The 22,405-nt window shown below is 49.8% G+C and overlaps 2 protein-coding genes across 2 annotated transcripts; both read left to right on the top strand.

The window, feature by feature from the left end:
* Positions 1-472: 472 nt before the first annotated feature.
* LOC135811645 (cytochrome b-245 light chain-like) lies at positions 473-12,492 on the top strand. Its single transcript, XM_065324882.1, has 6 exons — positions 473-945; positions 3,564-3,633; positions 5,928-6,002; positions 9,611-9,694; positions 10,649-10,730; positions 11,745-12,492. The coding sequence occupies exons 1-6, from the start codon at positions 891-893 to the stop codon at positions 11,976-11,978; spliced, it is 600 nt and encodes a 199-aa protein (XP_065180954.1). The 5' UTR covers positions 473-890; the 3' UTR covers positions 11,979-12,492.
* An 856-nt stretch (positions 12,493-13,348) lies between these two features.
* On the top strand, positions 13,349-19,567 carry LOC135812893 (uncharacterized). The gene has a single exon (XM_065326112.1). It carries the CDS (start codon positions 13,349-13,351, stop codon positions 19,565-19,567), a length of 6,219 nt encoding a protein of 2,072 aa, XP_065182184.1.
* Positions 19,568-22,405: the final 2,838 nt, after the last annotated feature.

Raw genomic sequence — 22,405 nt, 5'->3', positions numbered from 1 at the left:
TTACTGTTAAAGACTGAAGTCCACGAGCACTAAGCCTTTTATAGTTACAACTTACTTACAGTGCTCAAGGTGTACATATACACAGCTAGAGCATACTAGTAATATTCACACAGCAGAGGAGGGGATAATCACGGTATAATACGCACAGTAAAATCTTCGACGGATTTCAGTCCGGAAAGGTTCCTTTTCTGATATGATCGGTGTTTGAAAAAGCCAAAGGCAAAGGCGTGCATTTTATCCCAGTCTGCTGTCGTGTAGTGTTGATCCACTCAGCCGTGGTAGTTCTGGCACTGGCGAGGAGTGAGCTGATGAAGCTGACAAGGCAAGACCCTGCTGTCAGTATGAAGAATGGCATTCACACCAAACAGGTCAACGCCCCGTCTGCCTTGGCCTGGCCAGCTGGGCATGGCCCTGGGTGTCTAGTCTGTACCATGCAGTAGCGCGAGCAAGCATGATGGAGCGACTTGATGCGAGTCACGTCTGCACCTGACACAGGGTTTCTCACCTCGATTTTGCCGACAAACGACAGCTAGCAGAACAAGTGAGCGTGATGGATATGGACTGGTAGATCTACATGTAGCTAGCTGTGGCGGAAACATTCTCGGCTTGCTACCTTGCCTAAACACGAACCTTGCCTCTTTCATTTTCAGAAAAAAAGAATATTTTTCGTAGCTTGTTGTCCAGAGCTGTGTTCCCGTAGTCGGTAGCCCCTTGTTGTTCGGTGCTCGTAAAAGCGTTCATACTTCACTGCGCGGTCTGGCCTTGTGGACGTCTTTGGGGACGCAGGCGGCTGCCGGGCAGTGCATTCAGTGGCGAGAAGCCTTCAGTGTTTTCGCTAGCTGAGACTCGTGAGGAGCCAGGGAGGCCAGCAAGGAGTCCAACACGCCACCATGCGTATCGAGTTCGCTATGTGGGCCAACCTCCAGGCCATGGGGGCGGCCATGAGTAAGTGGACCACAATGCATCGATGGTGTTCACCCGACACCACCAAGTGTACTGTTTTTTCTGTAATTCATGATATTTCCGCAATTATCGTCTCTGGAAAGTGTTGTATCAAAGACGCCAATGATTCAAGTCATGCACGGAATGGAGTGATGAGATTACAGCCGACACCTGATATAACGAACACCATTGTGCAGGAAAATATGTTCTTCAATGAAAATACTTCATAGCCGAAGTTCGTTTATCAGAAATGCACTCACACATACAAACAGCGTTCATAACTGACAAGTGCAGTAGTGGCCCATGACTGTATGAGTGCAGTTGGTTACCTTATTGGTTCGTTATAAAGGGTCAAGTTAATTTGTATGGGTTCAAACAGGGACATGGGCGAGGGTTCGCTATATCACGAAAGTCATTATAATGCGAGTTCGTTATCAGTGGAGTCGACTGTATATTATTACTATTTATTTTACAAGGGTATAAAGTTAGTACTTCGAAGTGAGGAAAGTGTCTGCTCTGAACGTCGGAGCTCGGGCTTCCTGCCGACTGACTTGACACTTGACTGACTCACGACTGGGTCTGGAGCACACGGGAAGCCCGCCGTACCTTCCACTCGGCGAACCTGCAAGAAAGCACCACTCCGTGCTGAGTACACAGTGTTTCGGGGAATTCACCCCTCATCAGTTGAGCTTGAGTAGGCTAATGAAATTTCTGCTCCGAGAGCACTGCATCATGTAGTGCTCTCCGCTGGGCCAAAACATCACTAGCCATACCAACTTACAGTGACGTTCCGCTTCCAGCGCAACAAACACTTCGTGAGCACCAGGCAACAGCGCGAGTCAGTGTCGCACATGGAGTTGTGAGAACAGACGTTGAGGGTAATTTGCCATTCGCAACGCTGTCACTTCCAACGATCTAGTCGCGTTCCCGCGTAAGGGACAAAAGTGCGAGAGATGTTGCTACATCAGCGGTGATCATTGAAGAAAGTGTCTGCTCCGAACGTCGGAGCTCGTGCTTCCTACCGACTAACTTGACACTTACTCTCACAACTCCATGTGCGACACTGACTCACGCTGCTGCCTCTGGTGCTCACGAAGTGTTTGTTGCGCTGGAAGCGGAACGTCACTGTAAGTTGGTATCCCTAGTGATGTTTTGGCTTGGAGAGCACTACATGATGCAGTGCTCTCCGAGCAGAAATTTCATTAGCCTACTCAAGCTCAACTGATGAGGGGGCACCGGTGAATTCACCGAAACACTGTGTACTCAAAAGGGAGTGGTGCTTTCTTGCAGGTTTTCCGAGTGGAAGGTTCGGCGGGCTTCTCGTGTGCTCCAGACGCAGTCGTGAGTCATTCAAGTGTCAAGTCAGTCGGCAGAAAGCGCGAGCTCCAAGGTTCAGAGCAGGCTCTTTCTTCACTAATCACCGCCGATGTCGCAACATCTTTCATGCATTGAAGTAATAAAGTACGATAAATAAACAAAATTGTCTCCTGCAATGGAGCACGGTACAGCAAGGTAGACCTTTTACGGTGATTTATTATGTTTTACATCACATAAAACATGACAACATTGATTGAAGTTCCACCCCTGCAGTGAAACAAGTTTGGTAAGGACACTGTTGATCAACGGTACTTCGTGCTGTGCGTCTGAAGTGTGCAGACGACTACACTTATATAACGAACTCCCGTATAGTGAACTTCATGATAAAGTGAATTACTGTCCATGTCCCTGTTTGAACCTATACACAGTTGACCCTTAGCAGTGAGCAGTTTTCGTTTACTACAAACCTTCTCATCTTGTAGGTCGGCATGTAAACCAGGAAGTTGTATAGGATTTGTACAACTCCTTGATGTAGGGCCAAGTGCACTCATACAGTCATACGATCATGGGCCACAAGCCCGGAGGCATGACTCATGTTGCCTGTATGATGTGAGTGCATATTACAACGTTGGCTAAAACAACCAGGTCTCCTACACACCGGTGTTCAATATAATAATAATCAGGAGTCGACTTTACTTTCCAAATTCGGATTCATCCCTGATGGCACATGAACTAGGCTTCTGAGGACTGCGGAGTTTCTGTCTCATACTCAGTTGTGACGAATACAAGGTGGCAGAAGAATTTTATTGTGCACGTTCCGGATTATAGTATACCTGCAGTTGGGAAATGAGTGGTTGTCTCTACAATGGACGTCAAAGAAGATGACACGGCGCCAGTTGTCCCCAAGGCTGGCTCTAGTTGGTCCTGGAAGCCTTCGGCTAAATTACGTGTATACAAGAGTTCAACGATGGGCATGTGGAAGTGGAAGTGTGTGTGCATGCACGTGTGCTATACAGTCAACTTTGCGTATCTCGGCGGGGCATCAGAAAAGTGTCCTTATTTGCGAAATGTCCTTATACCCGAAGTCTCATTATATGTATTACAGTAAGATGGGACTTTGCTCTGGGCATGGAAATTCTGTCGTTATTCGCGAATTGTCGTTATATCCGCAGTCGTTATCAGCGAAGTTGACTGTACATATTTGGGCCCAAAATTCTGTGCATGTGTTGACGTCTATTATGTGCTTGTGTGCATGCATATGTGCGCGCATCTCGCTTCGTCGTGTTCTGTTTTCATCATAACAGTTATCCTTGTCGGAGGTATACTCGGTTCTGCTATTCAGTTTCGACGGCAGTGGATAGCATGGTACTCAATGTATCCTCCAGCAGCTGCAAAGCTGCCTGTTTCTGTACTCGAAATATTAGCCAATTTCCGCTGTCTATTCATTTTGGAAAATGTGTCAGGAAAACAGAATTTGGGAATTAAGGATCTTGTGCAATATTGTGATGAGATGCACTACTCAAGTGCATGCAATACAATGCTGCGTGTTGTTGGGGAGTTAGGGATTTCTCCAATACACCCTTTCCTAAACTCACACATGATCTATGGTGTGTGCGCCACTGTTTGTCATTACCACAATAGTAACTTTAATAATTCTGGATTTACACAAGAGAGATTGGAAGCTGTGTCGCAACTCTGAGCTTCACGTAATACTACGGTCATCAGGCAACTGATGGCTCCAAAATGGGCAGCCTGAACATAAGGGGGAGCAAGGTGAGAAATTCTGTGGGAATCATAGCGCTCGAGTCAGGTGCAGGCGTTAAGTTGCTAATTAGGGATTTAGATTCTTCCAAGCACTACATGGGTTCCACGTTCCAATCCTATACCTTGTTTCACTGGTTAAAAGTTAATACCCCCCCCCCCCTCCCCTCCCCTCTCCTCTCCTTGTATCCAAAGATCTTATTTTTGGTTTTTAACCCTTTGAGAGCCGATTGAAAATTTCAAAATTCTGCATATTTTCATGTTCTTTGGGACGTAACTTCAGTTCTACTCACTCAAACTTCACAATCTTGGGCTTCCTGGAAAGGTCTCCGCGAGAGGAAGAGACTGAGGTCACGCATGATGACCAGGACGCCATATCTCCAGCGCCAGAGAGCAGCGACCTAGCGAAAACTGCTTGAAATGCGTGCACTTTCGTCCTGCTCCAGCATTTTCATTTTTCTTGATCGCAGAGTTTCGATTTTTTCGCTGTGTACCCTTGGAAATACTACCAGTGAAACCCACGCAAATTTGAGTAACTCAGCGCGAGGAAAAGTCTCAAAATTCTCAACTTTCGAGTTGCACTCCCACGCTTTTCAAGTGCCGCGATCGCGGCTGAACTTACGAGCGATTTATCTCAAGAACCGTTGATCGCAGCGCGTCGCGGATGGGTTCTACGGCACGCTGAGAGTTTTCTCTTCAAGGTAGATATTTGGATCGTTGAATTTGAGCTAGTTTTGACCGAGTTACGGCCAGTTGAAGTCTCACAGTCGAGTGTGTAGAATTCTACACATTCAAGTATGGGTCGGCTCTCAAAGGGTTAAAACGTTTTCACCCAAACGAGCACTGCCAAAACTTCTGGAAACGAATCACAGAAACACTTCTTTCTCATTGCAGGGTGAAACGTCGAAGTCCTGGAAAAATTAGTACACATGATGGACTCAGCCAGGCCATGCAGGTCATTGTTGGAAGTTACTGGTAGAACCCGGTTATGAGTCTAATCTTAGTTGTAAATCAACCCTCACTTTTGTCGGGAAAGAAATGGACAGAGTTTGCTCCCCCCGGGAGCTCGCGCTATGTCGCCAACTTGACTTGACACTTGAGTGACTGATGACTGCCATCCGGAGCACACGAGAAGTCCATCAAACCTTCCACTCGGCACACCTGCAAGAAAGAACCACTGGCTGCTCAATACACAGTGTTTCGGGGAATTCACCCCTCATCAGTTGAGCTTGAGTAGGCTGAGGAAGATTGTGCCTGGAGAGCATCACTTATAATTATAGTGCTCTCCAGGCACAAACATCACCAGGGATACAAACTTATAGAGACACTCTGTTTTCAACGCGACAAACACCTCGTGACTACCGAATAGCAGCGTGAATCAGTGTCGCTTCTGGACGGTGAGGACAGACTTCAAGAACCCTCAGTCATTCACAATGCTGTCACCTCCAAACCAGCTAGTCACAAGCCCGCGCTGGGCACAATAGTACGAAATAGTGGTAGCGACTTCGGCGACATTGTTAGGAAAGAGTTTGTTCCGCACATTGGAGCTCGCGCTATTCCGCCGACTGGACTTGACACACTGAGTCTTAGCGCGAGCTCCAGTGTGCGGAGCAAACTCTTTCCTTACAACCATCGCCGAAGTCGCTACCACTCCTTCCTAAAGAAAAGGACCAAGGAAGAATATGTTGCGCTATTATCATGTCCACAACTACAACCAGTTACTTGACAATCAGCTCGATGGATTGTATTGCACATCGCTGATCAACGGTACTGACGTTCTACAACTAACTGCTAATCATCTCTAGCACGTCTTGGATACGCACTCCAATAGCCTTCCAACTCGCCTGATAAACACTAGTATACAGTAGCTGTGTAATATTTTCCTTGACTTCTGATGTCTTGTCTAGACCAATCAGCTTGTTGATCATGCTGATTGAGTACCCTCGCAGCAAGAGAAGCAAGGGCAGCAACTTCCCAAGAGTGTAAGCCTCTCCCTGTGCTGTGGATAATTGAGCGTGTGTGTGTGTGTGTGTGTGTGTGTGTGTGTGTGTGTATGTGTGTGTGTGTGTGTGTGTGTGTGTGTGTGTGTGTGTGTGTGTGTGTGTGTGTGTGTGTGTGTGCACACGAAGACACGCATGCCCGCAGTCTAGCGTGTGTGTTGGTGTTTTGTGTCCAATTGTAGTGTTTTGTGTCCAATTTTCTACCAGTGTTTGGGTACTGGTATAGCATTGGGATTGTGCATAAACAGAAAATGGCACACAGTATCTTGTTTGATTGTTCGGACATTCAACCGGGCGAGAATATCACTACAGTCAGTTTCAAAAAGATTAGCAATCCTGGTGATCGCCCGGGGAGTTTGCCGTCTTACCGTATGAGCGCTCGAGCGCTGCCTGGAAAAGCTCACTGTGAACTCGAAGAAATATTCCGCGCGAAAGCATGAAAAATGACAACTCACTCAGGTCGATGTCGGTACAGTCGTGTACATCTGGTTCACAACAAACGAGTTCTTCCTCGTATCGATTATGGAGTCAGAGAGGACATGTCGAAAGTGTAGTAAATGCCGAGGCTGACGAGCGGCATGGGTCCCAATATGTTTTGTGACCAAATAGTTTCTTTGAGCTGCGATGCAATTTACTCTCACCATGTGACGAAAACGACATCGACACAGACTCATACCCAAGGCCATGACTTGGCGAAGCTATCCGTATGACTTCGACAACATTTTGAGAAAAGCAGACGCCTGTGGAAGCTGATAGAAGTCGGCGTTGACTTCTAAATTCAAATAAATTGGCGATCTTGAAATAATTCTCAAAAAGAAATCGATCGATCGATGTGCCGGTGTATTCAACACGTAGCTACAGCGCAATGACTTCCGTATTCACTCACACCGTTTCAGTGTTGTGGGTGTGTTCACATGGCGTGAGCCAGTCAAGTGTCAGTCAGTTCGGGAGGAAGCGGGAGCTCCAACAACAACAACCGTGAACAACAACAAGTCTGCTTGATCACCAAAAAACAATGAAAAAAGTGTGAGTTTGAAGATAGGTTGGGATTTGAACTCACAACGTCATGGTCAGCAGACAGCATCCATAACCACAAGGCCAGAAAGGAAAAGATAAAGCGTAGGTTTTGATAGAAAAAGCGATACTGGCTTCCAGGGCAAATTGTAAACCATGGGGAAAGGCCGGAAACCTGGCCGAAATTCTAACTCCTTAACGGCTGGTCCAATTGTTCCGAAACCTTCACAGAACAATTTTCCGTGCCCTAACCAGCACTTTTATGTACTTCGTTGTCCAATTTTCCCTGATCTTCATACTTTTTAAGACCAAAACCTGATTGCTAATCTTTTTGAAACAGACTATAATATGAGCCTGGATCAGCAAAAACCATCACATGTGCAAAATTTTCGAAAAATATTTTTGTGCTCCAAATTGATCCACAACCACTGATAACCAGTCTCAAGAAATTTTAGATCAATCACAGCACCGTAAGTGACCAAAAAATGCGGTACACCACATCTCTGTACAAATGTTGGAAGTGGCATTTCTGTGTAGGATGCAAGTATGAGCGTTGGTATGTGTCTGATCCTGTTAGGCATTGCCATCACTCATCCGGCTAACAAGGAGGAATTTTATAGTCCTTGGCTCACTGGCTCGTCCAAGTAAATCATTGGCTTCACTGACTATCGCGCAGCTAACGGCATATGGCCAAGTTCCAGGGGCTGATATTGCATCCACACCAGGCTCTGTACTGATGCTCTCCAAGGCCTTCACTTCCATGAAAACATATCTGCACACACGGAGTGCAATTACAGCAGCTGTGACTACTTAGCACACAGGCTCATGAGCATGAGGTACGTACTAGGTGCAGATACATTCAACGGTTACCTGACCCTACAGGAACATATTTTTTGAATTTTTTGGGAGCTGCTGCATGGACCAAATAAATGTTTCCAGTAACGTTGCTCAATGTCCAAGCCAACGAAGCAGATCTTGTCTGGCGCTAGCTCTCGTTGCTCTTCCAGTCGTGAATCGAGACGCCTTTGCTCTGCATCGTCACTGTCGATATCCGACAAACTTACTAGTGAAGGAGTCGTTCATCGCTCAACAATATCCACCCGAGTCGTCGTCATTCTCATCAGCGCTGCTTTCTTCTACACGAAGTCAGCAGCCTCGCCGAGTCGCTTTGCGGCAGGAGAGAGTCGTCCTCTGGAGCTCCGCGGCTTTCACCTGACTCCCTTGATGAGCAATCGCCATCCCAGTCATCACCAGAAAATATCGTGTCGTGATTGACGTCAACCACGATCGATGCGCGTGCGATACCCGCGCCCCGCGATCGTACCTATTCGCCAGCCAAGCTCAGGTACGTGGGGTTTCCCAGCCGTGTCTCCTCACTTGCCTGGGGCTCGCCTAGCTAGCTAGTCACTGACAAACAAACAAACACGGGCTTGTCAGGCGGAAAGAAAGACTAGTGACAAGAAAGACAGAAAGGTGGTGGGTTAGGTCCGCGACTTTTCTTTCGCTCGACTTCAACGTCACTTTTTGATCAACTTGATATCAAACACAAGCGATGGTTTTCGCTGATCCGGGCTCATATGATATCTTCTCACTTTTGCAGTTGATTTCCTATTCTTCTGCTCCATCAAATATCCCTCTCAATGCTCTTTATTATTCCTACCATGCTTCAGCCAAACCAAGCAGGCATAGTGGGAATGTGTAAGACAATCATCAAGAAACAGAGGGTGCCACGTTCAAGTCCACTTTTTTAGCCAAACCAAGTGTCTCGAAATAGGACCTTCTCTTTCTCTCTCTCTCTCGCTCTCTCTCTCTCTCTCTCTCTCTCTCTCTCTCTCTCTCTCTCTCTCTCTCTCTCTCTCTCTCTCTCTCTCTCTCTCTCTCTCTCTCTCTCTCTCTCGCTCTCTCGCTCTCTCTCTCTCTCTCTCTCTCTCTCTCTCTCTCTCTCTCTTTCTCTCTCTCTCTTTCTCTCTCTCTCTTTCTCTCTCTCTCTCTCTCTCTCTCTCTCTCTCTCTCTCTCTCTCTCTCTCTCTCTCTCTCTCTCTCTCTCTCTCTCTCTCTCTCTCTCTCTCTCTCTCCCTCGCTCGCTCGCTGTATTCTCGCACGTGATGTAAGGGCCGGGTTCCACTGCGGCTCCGCTGCTCCGCGGCACTTGGCTACATGCAGCGGAGCAGCGCGGTTCCACTGACACTTGCCATTCGCTGTACCGCGGTCGTGCTCCACGTTTTTTTGATGATGTTTTACCTGCCTAAACGCGCGAAATCAAAAATAATCCTCGTCATCTGGCCTGCCCAACGCATTACAATTTGAATTTTAAAATTCTCGCGTACAAAACAATGCAAAGTACGGGAAACAGGTCGAGCCGCGACCGCGGCTCACTGTTTTGGTCAAGAATCATAGCAAAAGCTCGCGGTGGGCCGCGGCCTCGCTGCTCCAGCTCGAGCCGCGGTCACTATGGTAATGATGACGTTTCAAGCCGCAGATGACGAGCAAGGGAGCAGCGGAGCCGCAGTGGAACCCAGCCCTAATGATCCTGAATGAATACCTGTTCATCTGTCTTTCTCTTCCCGTCCATGTAGTGGCCAGGAGCAGATCGCACCAATCATCCATGCCCTTGGACCTGTTGGTCGCAACTACTTTCTCAGATTTGTCCTCTATCTTTGGTAAGGGCTGGGATCTTCATTTCCATCGTTTTTTATCCTGTGATCCTGTATTTGTCTGCATCATAGACACAAGGGGAAGGGTGTATAGACAGGTTAAACTTCTTGAACTTGAGCAAGTAGTTGATGTATCGCCAAAGTAGCAACAATCGCTTCTTCACGCTGAACTTTGGGATACGAATTTGAATCAATCGGAGTAGATAAAGATAATCATTGTGGTCTACCGCAATCTTTGCTCAACTCGGGAGCCGAGCTCAAATTTTGGAATGAATTAGTCTTCAGTACATGCATGCCTGTGATTAGGAATCTAAGGGGGAAGGGGGGGGGGGAGCATTGTAATGTTGCCGTGTCCAAGCAGGCATGCATGGCATTGCTCTCATTTTTAAAAGGGACGGCCAATAAATGAATGGCATGCGTCACACAATTTTGCATGAGTTACATCCGTATGTAATTGCACGTACAATGCAATCCCAGGTCTTGCTCAGCTGTCACTATTCAAAGAGTTGGTGGACAAGCCGTTGATTATCCACTCTCATTGTAATATCAAAAAGTATTCTTTCTAGACCAAAGAGTGGTATATTTGATAAAGATAGAAAATTAATATTCACGATAACGATACTTCACTATTCATCTGCGCATGCTGCAGAGGGATGGATGGAAGTGCACATGCTGCAGAGGGATGGGTGGAAGTGCACATGCTGCAGAGAGATGGGTGGAAATGCACATGCTGCAGAGGGATGGGTGGAAGTGCTGGATTTGAATCACCAGCTCTACATGCGATGCCATCACAAGTTCTCATTGCTCAACTTTCATGTGAAATCACTCCAACTTCGAATCTAAGTTTTCGAGGTTTCGCTCTTGGTTTCTGCACTCATTTCCAGACTCCAGTCTTCTTTCAAACGGTATAATTTCTAAACATTCTTATTGTTGGTGTTTGTGCTTGTGTTGTTTGTGCAGTATGTGCATCCCGATGCTCTTCTTGCTGCCGACTATGCTGGGTGGAATCTGTTTGTTCTTTGCCTGCACTACGTACATGGTGGTAAGTATTGGATCATTGTCCACTACATGTACAACAGACTGAGAGCGTATGTGTGGTTGGGGGGAGGGGTAGCAGTTCATGCGTGGTTTTGTGCATGTGCCAGGTGTGTTTCTGTGCATGCAATTGTTTAGCTGATCGCGTGGACACAAACGACGACATGCAAGGCAAGCGCTGCCGGAACCAAGGGTTGGGATTGCGTGATCATTTTCGATGAGTGTGCAATCCAGTGTTGAGTGTGCGTAATCACTTTCGATGAGTGTGCCAGTCTGTATCGCCAGTGAAACCTGTCGAATCCCACCACTCAAGGGACTTTACACATGTGGTCCTCGTGTACATATGGCCTTCTTATCCGCGGTCATTGGACAGGACATAGCCTCCCTTGCAGGGCCGTCGTTAGGTATTTTAGTGTGGTACAGTCAGCCATCTGAAGTAAAATTTGCTCTTGAGGGAGGGTTCGGTCAGCTGAAAAATTGGAAATTTTAGCGCCCAGACCAGTGCTTTTTATTGATTCACAGGTACAGTGGTACTTTGGTCAATGAGTGCTACGGTCAATACCGTAGTGACCCTACATTGTCCGACACTGCCCCTGCCTTCGTTCTTGTTGTATAGCTCTTCTTCAAAACAAAACAAAACATCCGTTGATCCCCGAGCTGCAGAGAGTGCTCAATGTCAGGGACAGAGCTCAGTTAGTAGTAGTATCAGTTGTCTGATAATTGCCTAGCGGCATGAAACACAGAGTTACAACCAACCTGAACGTCTTCCGCTGAGTCTGCTAGGTTTCCCTGCGTACGTGTGTGCTCTACATGTACGTCTTATCTGCCCAGTCAGTACCATGGCGGTATAGCTATTCTTCAACAGGTGGTTGCTGCCTTTGCAGGTTTCACTCTGTATGCTCTGCATGTATGTATTATCTGCCCAGTCAGTACCATGGCGGTATAGCTATTCTTCAACAGGTGGTTGCTGCCTTTGCAGGTTTCACTCTGTATGCTCTGCATGTATGTATTATCTGCTCAGGCTGCTCTGCTAGGTGAGCAGTGGCGTCCAATTCAGCTGGGCTGGGGCAAGGGCTCCGATGTCGCCGTGCAGGCCAAGCGAGTGGCCACGTCGGAAGCGCCGAGTCATGCACCGCCGCGAGCGCCCAGCTTCAAGCGTGCCAAGTACAGCGCGTCGTCCACCGACGGCCTTGTGGAGGCGCAGCAGTCTGGTGGTGCTGCTGCGTCTTCCGCTGCTCCTCAGGAGATCAACTAAGAGGATGTAGGGGTATATTGTCGATGCGGGGACGTTTCGAGGAGTGCGGTCTCTTTCCTGTTGCATTTCCCCATTGCGGATTCATTTCTCTTAGGTAGTCTCCTTATTTGTATGTAGTGTCCTTATGTGTATGTAGTGTCCTTATGTGTATGTAGACTGTACTCATACTCTAATCCTAGGTGTGCTGGTTATCACAGGTGTTCTCTTAGCTCCATATCCTCTTTTGGCTGAGCCGGCCAGCGAAGAGCGCTCAGATTTCCTCTAGTTTGCATCCTAGTTGTATAGTTTCACGGGCAGTTTCCCCGGCAGCACCATGTCCAAGCCGTCTTGGATGGATCTATCTTTGGATGTAATTCTATAATTATGGCCCTATATTTCACACTGCAGGCAGTGGAAATTTTATAAGTATTATAATGATGGTAGATTCAATTGTTATCCTAGGTTTCTTTTTAATCGAATATACTGTGAAATTGAAAGTCTTCACTGACAACCATGATTTGCATCAATGACTTTATTCGATGAGTTCCTTCGTGCGAGAACGTGGATATGGTGGTGGGTATGTGGAGGGGGGGGGGGGGGGGGGTCGGGGCAGGTGTGTGTGTGTGTGTACTGTACATTCATATGAGCGTTTGTGTGTTAGGATCTGCATGCAGAGGCCGACAGCATCCTAACCACCTGTAGGGGAAGTCTTGTTGCCAATCCTTAGAACTTGGGAACATACTAACTTAAACTGGCACGCACAACCAGCCAAAATCAAGCATCAGGTTGGCTTGCATTAAGCTGTTCTTGCAAGTCTGCTACTGCATGGCACGTGTTACGGAGGTAGCCTCAATTGAAGTATTATTCGTTCTCGTTCTGCTTCTTTGAATGTTGCTGAACAGTTTTCCTCTCCATGCTCTGCTAAATTGTTGCCTGTACGCGCCACGTCTAGCGCCTTGTTTCTACGCTAGCACTTAGCACCTTATTCGTCATCACGCGCTCTTCTTACGTCTAGCGCCTTGTTTCTACGCTAGCACTTAGCACCTTATTCGTCATCACGCGCTCTTCTTATCTACATGCATGTGCTAAGTGTTGGTGTAGAGGCAGGGTGTTGGATGTGGCCGTCGCTCTTGCTATATAAGTTCATCGGAGCGTAGGCACAGTTGTTGTTTTCCAGAGTTCTGCTTGTGATGGTATTCTTCTGAATGGTCATCGAAGTAAATCTGAGTATGGTTCAAGACAGTTAGTTGCCTTTCGAGAATATCTCTGGGTTTATGAGCCACATTATTTGGTAGCAGAGGATGGTTCAAGACAGTTAGTTGCCTTTCGAGAATATCTCTGGGTTTATGAGCCACATTATTTGGTAGCAGAGGATGGTTTGAATGTTAACCATGGCGGAAACAAAGAGTTCTTTGTCAGTGGCAAGTGACGAGAGTCTGCAAGGAACGGACCAAGTCGGGGCGGACGTAGGTTTGGCGGACGAACAGCAGGTCCCCCGTAGTGGCGGTTCAAGCAGCATTCAGCAGTCAGAGGGCACGGTGAAGGATTTTGGAGTTTCCGATATTGATGACGAAGAACAAGAATATGATGATGAAGAACCGGCGTTCAGCGAAGAATGCCTGAGAACGATGAAGATCAATGCCAAGGCCAATTTCACCAACATTCGAAGACGTTTGCTGACTCGGATAGTGAACGGAGAGGGGATTGGTGATGACGACCTTGGATATCTGGAACACGCGTACTCTGGTGCAGCAGGCGTCGTGGGCGATCTCCTGGGACTGCGCTCTGGAGACGGAGACTTGTCGAAACGGAGGAAGCTGGTTGCGGAGCTGGAAGAGCTTGAGGAGAAGTACAGCGCAGCTGTGAACAGAGCACTGGAAGAAGCCACGTACAGCGCTAGTGTTGGTGGGCGGTTTGGAGCTGGTCATGGCTTGGGATACAGCCAGTACTCGACGGCGAGGTACTCAGCTCCAATGATGACGCCAGATCACTTGACGGAGGTGGGTGCGGAGCGGTCTGACTTTGGCCAGTTGGGGGCCAGGTCAATGCTGTACTCTGGGTCTGCTGGATCTGGGCTGGTGGAATCTGGCATGAAAACTTCTCCTAGTAGCCTAAGTGCCTTGGCCTTTCATGAGAGCCAAGGTGTCACAAGTCCACTCCGGGTTCCAACACCATCTACTGCCAGTACCTCTAGTGCTGATCAGACCAGCAATGGCAGTGCATCAGCGCCAGTGACCGGTTCCAGTGGTAGCAGTGTGTCAGTGGCCAGTGCTAATGATGGTACTGCCAGTAGTACTATGCCAAGCGCAGTCAGTCAGCCCACCAAGAGGAGCAGCGTCAGCAACACCACACTGGGAACGGCCCAGCTGACCAAGAAGTCTGTTCAGTTTAGTCAGAGCCACCAGTCCACTGCCAGCACTCAGTCCAGATTGAGACCAGCAGTGAGTGTGTTATTACCCCCTAGAACGGTCCCTGCAGCTGGAGGTGCAGCTGGAAGTGCATCAACGGTCGTCCCCGCTGTGACAGTCCCCAACACATCCATGGCTCCCCAACCGACTGGGTCCTCGAGCAGCCATATGTATCAGCCTCCACTGACGGGTGAACGACCACTAGCAGCCGACATCGGGCCATGGGCGAGTATGAAGAAAATCACAATACCCACATTCGATGGCGATAAACGGCGCTTCGAGTCCTGGTGGGCAGCGTTTTCCACCTGTGTGGACAAGGCACCGCTAACCGCGGAATGCAAGATGCTTCGACTAAGACAGTATGTCCAGGGTGAGCCGTTAAAAGCCATCGACCGATTCGGGTACACCATCGTTGCGTATGATGCAGCCAAGGCCCTATTGCACCGAAAATATGGCGGAGAGAGGCGCCGAGTTGCCATCCATCTGGAAGAAATTGAGGCCCTCAAACCCGTGCGGAAGGAGCACCCGAGAGACCTGGAGCGGTTCTCGGAACTGCTGGCAGTCGCTGTCATTAACTTGAAGGACTCGGGCCGAGCTACTGAGCTGGCGGCCGGAACCTTCTACCTGACTCTTCTCAAGAAGCTGGATGAGCAGCTGATCACCCGCTACCACCGGTGGCGGCATGAACAAGCTAAGGCTGAGTCGGTAGAAGAGCTGCTTGAGTACTGTACCCAGGAAGCAGAGTTCATGGTCTCCGCTGCGGAGACGAAAGCTGGCTTGATTCCCGTGAGTAAGGCAGAGCCGTCACAGTCAACAAAGGTCCACCGGTCGCCTCGACCAAGCACGTTCGTGACCAGCAGCCAGCCGGCAGCCAAATCACAAAAGTGCATCGTGTGCCAAGGTGAACACAAGCTGTGGCAGTGCCTATCCTTCAAAGCTGCGACAGTGAACAAGCGATGGCGCATTGCCAAGGATTCAGGTGTGTGTTTCCGCTGCCTGGATGTCGGCCACAATGGATGCGACTGCACGCGGAGTCGGCCATGTGGTTTGGACGGGTGCACGAAGCTCCATCATCGCTTTCTGCACGCCACACAGAGCAGAGGCCCTGTGTTTAGCAGCGTGACACGCCCGTCCACACAGGCACCAGCAGCGAACTCTGTCTCAGGGCGTCGGGCAGGATGCGCTATGCCAAACACAGCTAGCACCCAACAGTCGTCCAGCCAAACAGAGCAGCAGACATTCTGCTCCGTCGTCACGGAGGGTTCTCCGTCCACGGAAGAGGAGTGCTACGCCTCCCAGAGCACCCACGTGACCATCAGCCTGAGGACGATACCGGTCACCATCAAGCACGGCGACACAAGCATTCACGTCAATGCACTGTTGGACGATGGCAGCACCATGAGCTACATCAGTGAGGGCGTAGCACACGAACTTGGTCTGCACGGGGAGTTGCAGAGCATCACGGTCAACACGTTGGACGGAACACCGAGTACATTTCAGTCGGTGCATGTGTCTTGCAGCGTAGCAAGTGTCAACGGCATGTTCAGCACAGACCTCCATGCTTGGACAGTGCGGCACCCAACAGGACGCCTGAAGCCAGTCAACTGGCACCGCGGCGCATCGACATGGCCACATCTCAAAGGGATACGTTTCCCTCCCACCGCCAAGCCTGATCGAGTCGACGTTCTGCTCGGCCTGGACTGTGTCGCAGCGCACCAGTCCTTGCACGAGGTGACTGGTAAGCCGGGTGAACCAGTCGCACGGCTCACCCCGCTAGGATGGACCTGTGTGGGGCCGGTACGGGCGAGCCCAGGCAGTTCGCGTATGGGGCATGCGTACCATGCGCAGCTGCAGCTCGGCGGCAATGAGATCAGTCAGCTACTGCGTCGCTTCTGGGACGTCGAGGAGCTAGCCGTACCCGACTTGCCACACTTGTCACCGGCGGAGGAGAAACTGCTCACAAAGACACGGGAATCCCTGGCGTTCAGCGACGGTCGATATCATGTGGGCCTTCCGTGGAAGACAACACCACCGGTCCTGCCCGACAACTTCGCCATGGCACGCAAACGACTGATTGGCACCGAGCGGAAGCTGCTCCTAACGGACGGTCTGGGTACCAAGTACAGCGCCATCATCCAAGAGTACTTGGCAAAGGGCTATATCCGCCGTGTGCCGAAGGAGGAACCACGACCACACAGCATCTGGTACCTGCCTCACTTTCCGGTGGTCCGTCTGGACAAGCAGACAACGAAAGTGAGGATTGTGTTTGATGGGTCGGCGCAGTTCCAAGGCGTCGGAGTGAACGACTTCCTCAACAAGGGGCCGAAGCTGCAACGGGACATCTGCGACGTGCTCCTGCGGTTCCGCAAGCATCCTGTTGCTATTGCCTGTGACATCAAGCAGATGTACCTGCAGATTGGTGTGCACAAATCCGACCGGCCATACCAACGATTCCTATGGCGCAACTGTGATTCCGATGCGCAGCCTGCAGTGTATGAGTTCCAGCGTGTGGTATTCGGACTCGCCTCATCACCATTCCTCGCTCAGTTCGTCTCCCAGGAGCATGCGAGGGTGCTCACCAGTACGGATGAACGTGCGGCTGAAGCAGTCAACAAGTCCACATACATGGACGACACGCTTGATTCCGTGCCAACCGTCGCTGATGGCATCGCACTCTACAAGTCTCTTGTGAAGGTGTGGGAGTCGGCCGGCATGCACCCGACGAAGTGGCTCTCAAACTCGACCGAGCTTCTGGCAGTGATACCTGAGTCAGAACATGGACGCTCCATCGACCTGTCACCAGGGGAGCTGCCAAGAGTGAAGACGCTAGGCATCTCGTGGTCCGCTGCTAGCGACGCTTTCAGTTTTGCCATCCCACCGGATTCCGGCCAGGAGTTCAGCAAGCGGAGAGTGCTACAACGGGTAGCATCCGTCTTTGACCCGCTGGGTCTGCTGGCGCCGTACATCATTCGAGGCAAGATGCTCATCCAGGAACTGTGGCTGCGAGGCTCGACCTGGGACGACCCACTGGAGCCCTCTGTGGACAAGCTGGTGAAGGAGTGGATTGCTGATGCGCGGGATCTGCAGACGCTACGCATTCCAAGACCACTCATGGCAGCTGACGGTGTGTCGTCGCTGCACGTATTCGCAGATGCCTCCGAGAAGGCAATGGGTGCTGTCGCCTACATCATTTCCAAGGACCCCAGTGGAGCTACATGCCGGCTGGTTGCAGCTAAGTCTAAAGTCGCCCCGCTGGAAGCGGTGAGCATCCCACGACTAGAGTTGATAGCCGCCGTCATGGCAGCCCGTTTGGCAGCCGTCGTCAGCCTTGCTCTCGAGATGCAGGATATCTATCTGTGGTCTGACAGCATGAACGTTCTCTGGTGGATCCATGGTCACAGTCGGCAGTTCAAGACATTCGTGGCCAATCGCGTCTCTGAGATTCGTCGTCTCACACAGCCAGAGCAATGGCGGCATGTGACCACTGACCAGAACCCCGCAGATCTGGTCTCTCGTGGGTGTACTGCAGCAGTGCTGACATCATCGGACCTATGGTGGACTGGGCCCGCATTCCTGTCAACCGACGAGCCATGGCCTGCCAGCCCTACGCTTCAGCCCAGCTCCGGCGCTCGGCAGGATGTAAAAGGTTTGCCACGCAACCGCTCGCAGGACATGCAAACGTATCATGCAGACGTCCAAAGTGCCAACGATGCACCACCCGAGCAGGATTGGATCATTGACCCAGCAAAGTGGCTAGACTGGCAGAAGACCATCCGTACGCTCACATGGGTCCGGCGGTTCATCTCGAACTGCCGTGCAGCAGCAGAGGATCGCCTGGCAGGAGAGCTCACCCCGATTGAGTTGGCTGACGCAGAGCTGTACGTCGTTCGGAACACGCAGCGTGATGCGTTCGCTGCTGAGATAGTCCTCCTGAGGAAACGCAAAGCAGTGCATGCTACCAGTAAGCTGGCCAAGCTGTGTCCATTTCTTGACGACGATGGTGTTCTACGCTGTGAAGGGCGCTTGCAGTATGCGGAGTTCCTGCCACGAGACGCTGTCCATCCGATCATCCTGCCGCGGAAGCATGCCGTGACCAAGATGCTAATCAGGTTCCAACACGAGAAGGGAAAGCACGCTGCGGGGACGAACGCAACATTGTCTGCGCTCGCCGCCCGCTATTGGGTCATCGCCGCACGGGAGGCCGTCCACGAGTGGGAACAGGAATGCGCAGTCTGTCGCCGGTACCGGAGCAAGCCAGCTGGGCAACGAATGGCACCGCTGCCGGTCAGTCGGATCGTGCCCTCTCATCGTGCGTTCAGCCGCGTGGGCGTCGACTACGCCGGCCCCTTCCTCACCATGCAGGGACGCGGTCGGGCCAGAACCAAACGCTATCTGTGTGTATTCACGTGTCTGGAGACGCGCGCTGTACATCTGGAGCTCGCATTCTCACTCGACACATCTAGTTTCATCAACTGTTTCTTCCGGTTCGTGAGCCGGCGCGGCCTTCCCAATCAAGTCATATCGGACAATGGCACAAACTTTGTTGGTGCAGTTCGGGAGCTGAAGGACCTCATTCGCAACATCGACCAAACCAAAATCCAGACGGGCACCGCACATCATGGTGTGTCCTGGTCGTTCAACCCTCCAGCAGCACCTCATTTCGGTGGTGTGTTCGAGATTATGGTGAAGGCAGCCAAACGTGCTATTTACCACATTCTGTCTGGCAGTGACATCACCGACGAGGATCTGCTGACCGCCTTTGCCGGAGCAGAGGATCTGATCAACTCTCGCCCGATCACTGCCATATCAGTCAACCCCAACGACAATTTGCCCCTCACCCCGAATCATTTTCTGAACGGGAGACTTGGAGAAGTCGTCCTACCGGAGTCTGATCATCCGCGTCAGCGATGGCAACGCATTCAGGAGCTGCTTGGGCATGTCTGGCGTCGCTGGATCCAGGAGTGGCTGCCTCAGCTCAGCAAGCGGGTCAAATGGACGGCAGACCAACGCAACGTGAAGGTTGGTGATGTCATGCTGTTGCTGTCTCCAGACACCGCTAGGCGTAAATGGCCCTTGGCTCGGGTTCTGGAAGTCTACCCCGGGAAGGATGAACGAGTACGTGTTGCCAAGGTGCAGGTGGGTGATCGTACTCTTGTGCGACCCATCAACCGCTTGTGCCCACTGGAGTATGCGCCAGAGTGATGGACTGATGTGGACAGCTTTTCTGCTGTCTGTCTTCTAAAAATCATTGCATGTCCTCTATCTTCTTATTATTATTAGTCAGCGGTATTGCTATATCTTTACCCTGCTGCGGACCTGCTGTCTAGCCACCTGGACTTGCTTTGCTAAGTACACGATGTTGGGTTCTTAGTGGTGGAGCTAGTAAGGTACTATTTATTTTGTTTTATTTCGATCTGGTCACGTTGTCTCATATCGAGAAAGAGGAGAATGTTACGGAGGTAGCCTCAATTGAAGTATTATTCGTTCTCGTTCTGCTTCTTTGAATGTTGCTGAACAGTTTTCCTCTCCATGCTCTGCTAAATCGTTGCCTGTACGCGCCACGTCTAGCGCCTTGTTTCTACGCTAGCACTTAGCACCTTATTCGTCATCACGCGCTCTTCTTACGTCTAGCGCCTTGTTTCTACGCTAGCACTTAGCACCTTATTCGTCATCACGCGCTCTTCTTATCTACATGCATGTGCTAAGTGTTGGTGTAGAGGCAGGGTGTTGGATGTGGCCGTCGCTCTTGCTATATAAGTTCATCGGAGCGTAGGCACAGTTGTTGTTTTCCAGAGTTCTGCTTGTGATGGTATTCTTCTGAATGGTCATCGAAGTAAATCTGAGTATGGTTCAAGACAGTTAGTTGCCTTTCGAGAATATCTCTGGGTTTATGAGCCACAGCACGAGATTCGCTGTTGAAGGGGAAAAAGGGGAACCTTTCCGTTTCGCGTCGCCATATCTAGTACTTGTACTTGTACTTGTTGCTCACTGCCAAAACTGGTCACGTGGGTCTCCCCGGGAGAGGGGAGAGAGACTCAAAAGGAATCCTGGAAAGATGACTCAATTGGCTATTGAACCGCCCAACGGCCGACGCCTCCTGAAATCCCCAAAACTCTGGGTGGACTTGAAAATGATCCCACTTACGGGCTCACAACACCTCAGTAAGTGGGTGAGGACAAGGTGCAGAAAAGGATTCACGGCATCAGGGTATCCGTCCCGGGATCCAACTGCAGTCACCCCTGCCCCCAGTGAAGGTAATACTTCCCACTAGTGTGGGTGGCTAAATCAGAGTGGATCTGATATAAGCCTCACTAGCACCATTGATTATACAAGAGTTAATCTAGCCAGAAGCAGTCCATGGCTAACAGGTATGTACACTTCAAATAGAAAGTATATGAACCCTGGAGCCAACAAAGGTGGCAAGTACAACATTACACCTTCAAGTAGCCCGAGCCCGTTGGCAACAGACCCAACACAATCAGGCATAAGTGTACCCACCAACCGAACTAGCTGGCACATATCCAGTGACTGTCACTAGTAGCAACAGCCTTCTACGCCGTCTCTTTTGCAACACATCATATTATCATTATTATCATTACTGGCATAGTAGATCTACGCAGCTTCCGTTTTCTTCATTCAACCTTTTTTCAACCCGCTTCCCCAGGGTACCCTGTGAAAGGACTTATACTCAGATAATAGTCTGTGGGAATTCAGACCGATTGCCCTAGGAAACTAATAGATACCGGTACAATCATACAACAACAACACGGCCATTGAAGTCCTTACCTAAATGACTGTCTGCTAGGATGCTTCGAGCGTATCACAAGAAAGCGGGGAGTTCCGAAATATGCTTTGAAACAGGGACATAGTATTAGTATCACAAGTGAGGATGCGAAAAGAGGGCATTGTCCTTTGCAACGTCTGTCCAAGTCAGACCAGTTTCATACCTGATCACAAAGACGGGACAAACTTTCAAAGCACCAGGCACTTTAGACATTCTCCCACCAGATTATCACGTAGCTCAGAATGAGCTTATAAGGAATCTGAAAATGTGAAGCTTTTCTCCTACTGAAGTACAAGTATATTTTAAAGGGCGGAATCTGATTTAAGTTCTTGTTGCACCTCAACACACATCGTGGTATCGTGATACCGTCTAGCAGGCTTGGCATGTACATGTACATGTACATGATCGTGTGGATATCACCGATCCGGATCGGAGGGCCGTGCTGCATGAAACATTGCCAATGTCATTGGTGCGAGGAGAGATATGTATGACAAGTGAAGTGGTCAATGAAAACGGCGCGTCTTATCTGGACAGCCCACGTGCAACGACATTCCAGGCTACAGAAATGGTGGTCTGAGGCTAAAGGCTAAACTTGTATAATTACATGTATGTAAATACATGATCAGATTAATTTTTACGCTGCAGTATGAAGCTCTAGCAAACCTAAAAAGAGGCTGATTCATCCCCATGAATGAAGGAGAGTCAACAATCACTGGCATGGCACCATTGCCTGGTCGCTGGATGAAGTAAAATTAAATACAGAATACCTTAAAATATCTGGTGCCATCAATATAAATTATACACAAGCACCGGACGCGAAGGGCTGCGGACTGTGCGGAGCTGTAAGTTAAGCTCACGTTTCACGCATTTCAGTGATCATCAGACAGAAGCACTCACTTTTGTGTTGGCACCATTGTACAATCATCATGTAGGTCATGGCGATTCCTCACACTAGCGTTATAATACTAATACCAATAGCATGTTGCCATTGTAGGTACCCAAGTACACTCCCCTTAATAGACGGGCTTTGTTCGAACGCGGATGAGAATCAGTTCGCATTCAACAAGTGTTACATTTTACAATCTGAGTCCTGGTTCGAGTATGTATTTGTCCAAAGTGTTTCGTGTGCGGCACGTAACCTGGAATCGGCATGTCTGCGACGGCCACACGGATACGAAGTCTTCCGTGCTAATTGCGAAAATGGGTGCTAATTGTGGTTGCAAGTCGATCGCTTGTAGGGGAGTTACGGTTTCCCG

This window comes from Sycon ciliatum, chromosome 3 (assembly GCF_964019385.1).
Source record: "Sycon ciliatum chromosome 3, ocSycCili1.1, whole genome shotgun sequence".
NCBI classification, from domain to species: Eukaryota; Metazoa; Porifera; class Calcarea; order Leucosolenida; family Sycettidae; genus Sycon; species Sycon ciliatum.
This window is presented reverse-complemented; position numbering and strand designations above follow the sequence as displayed.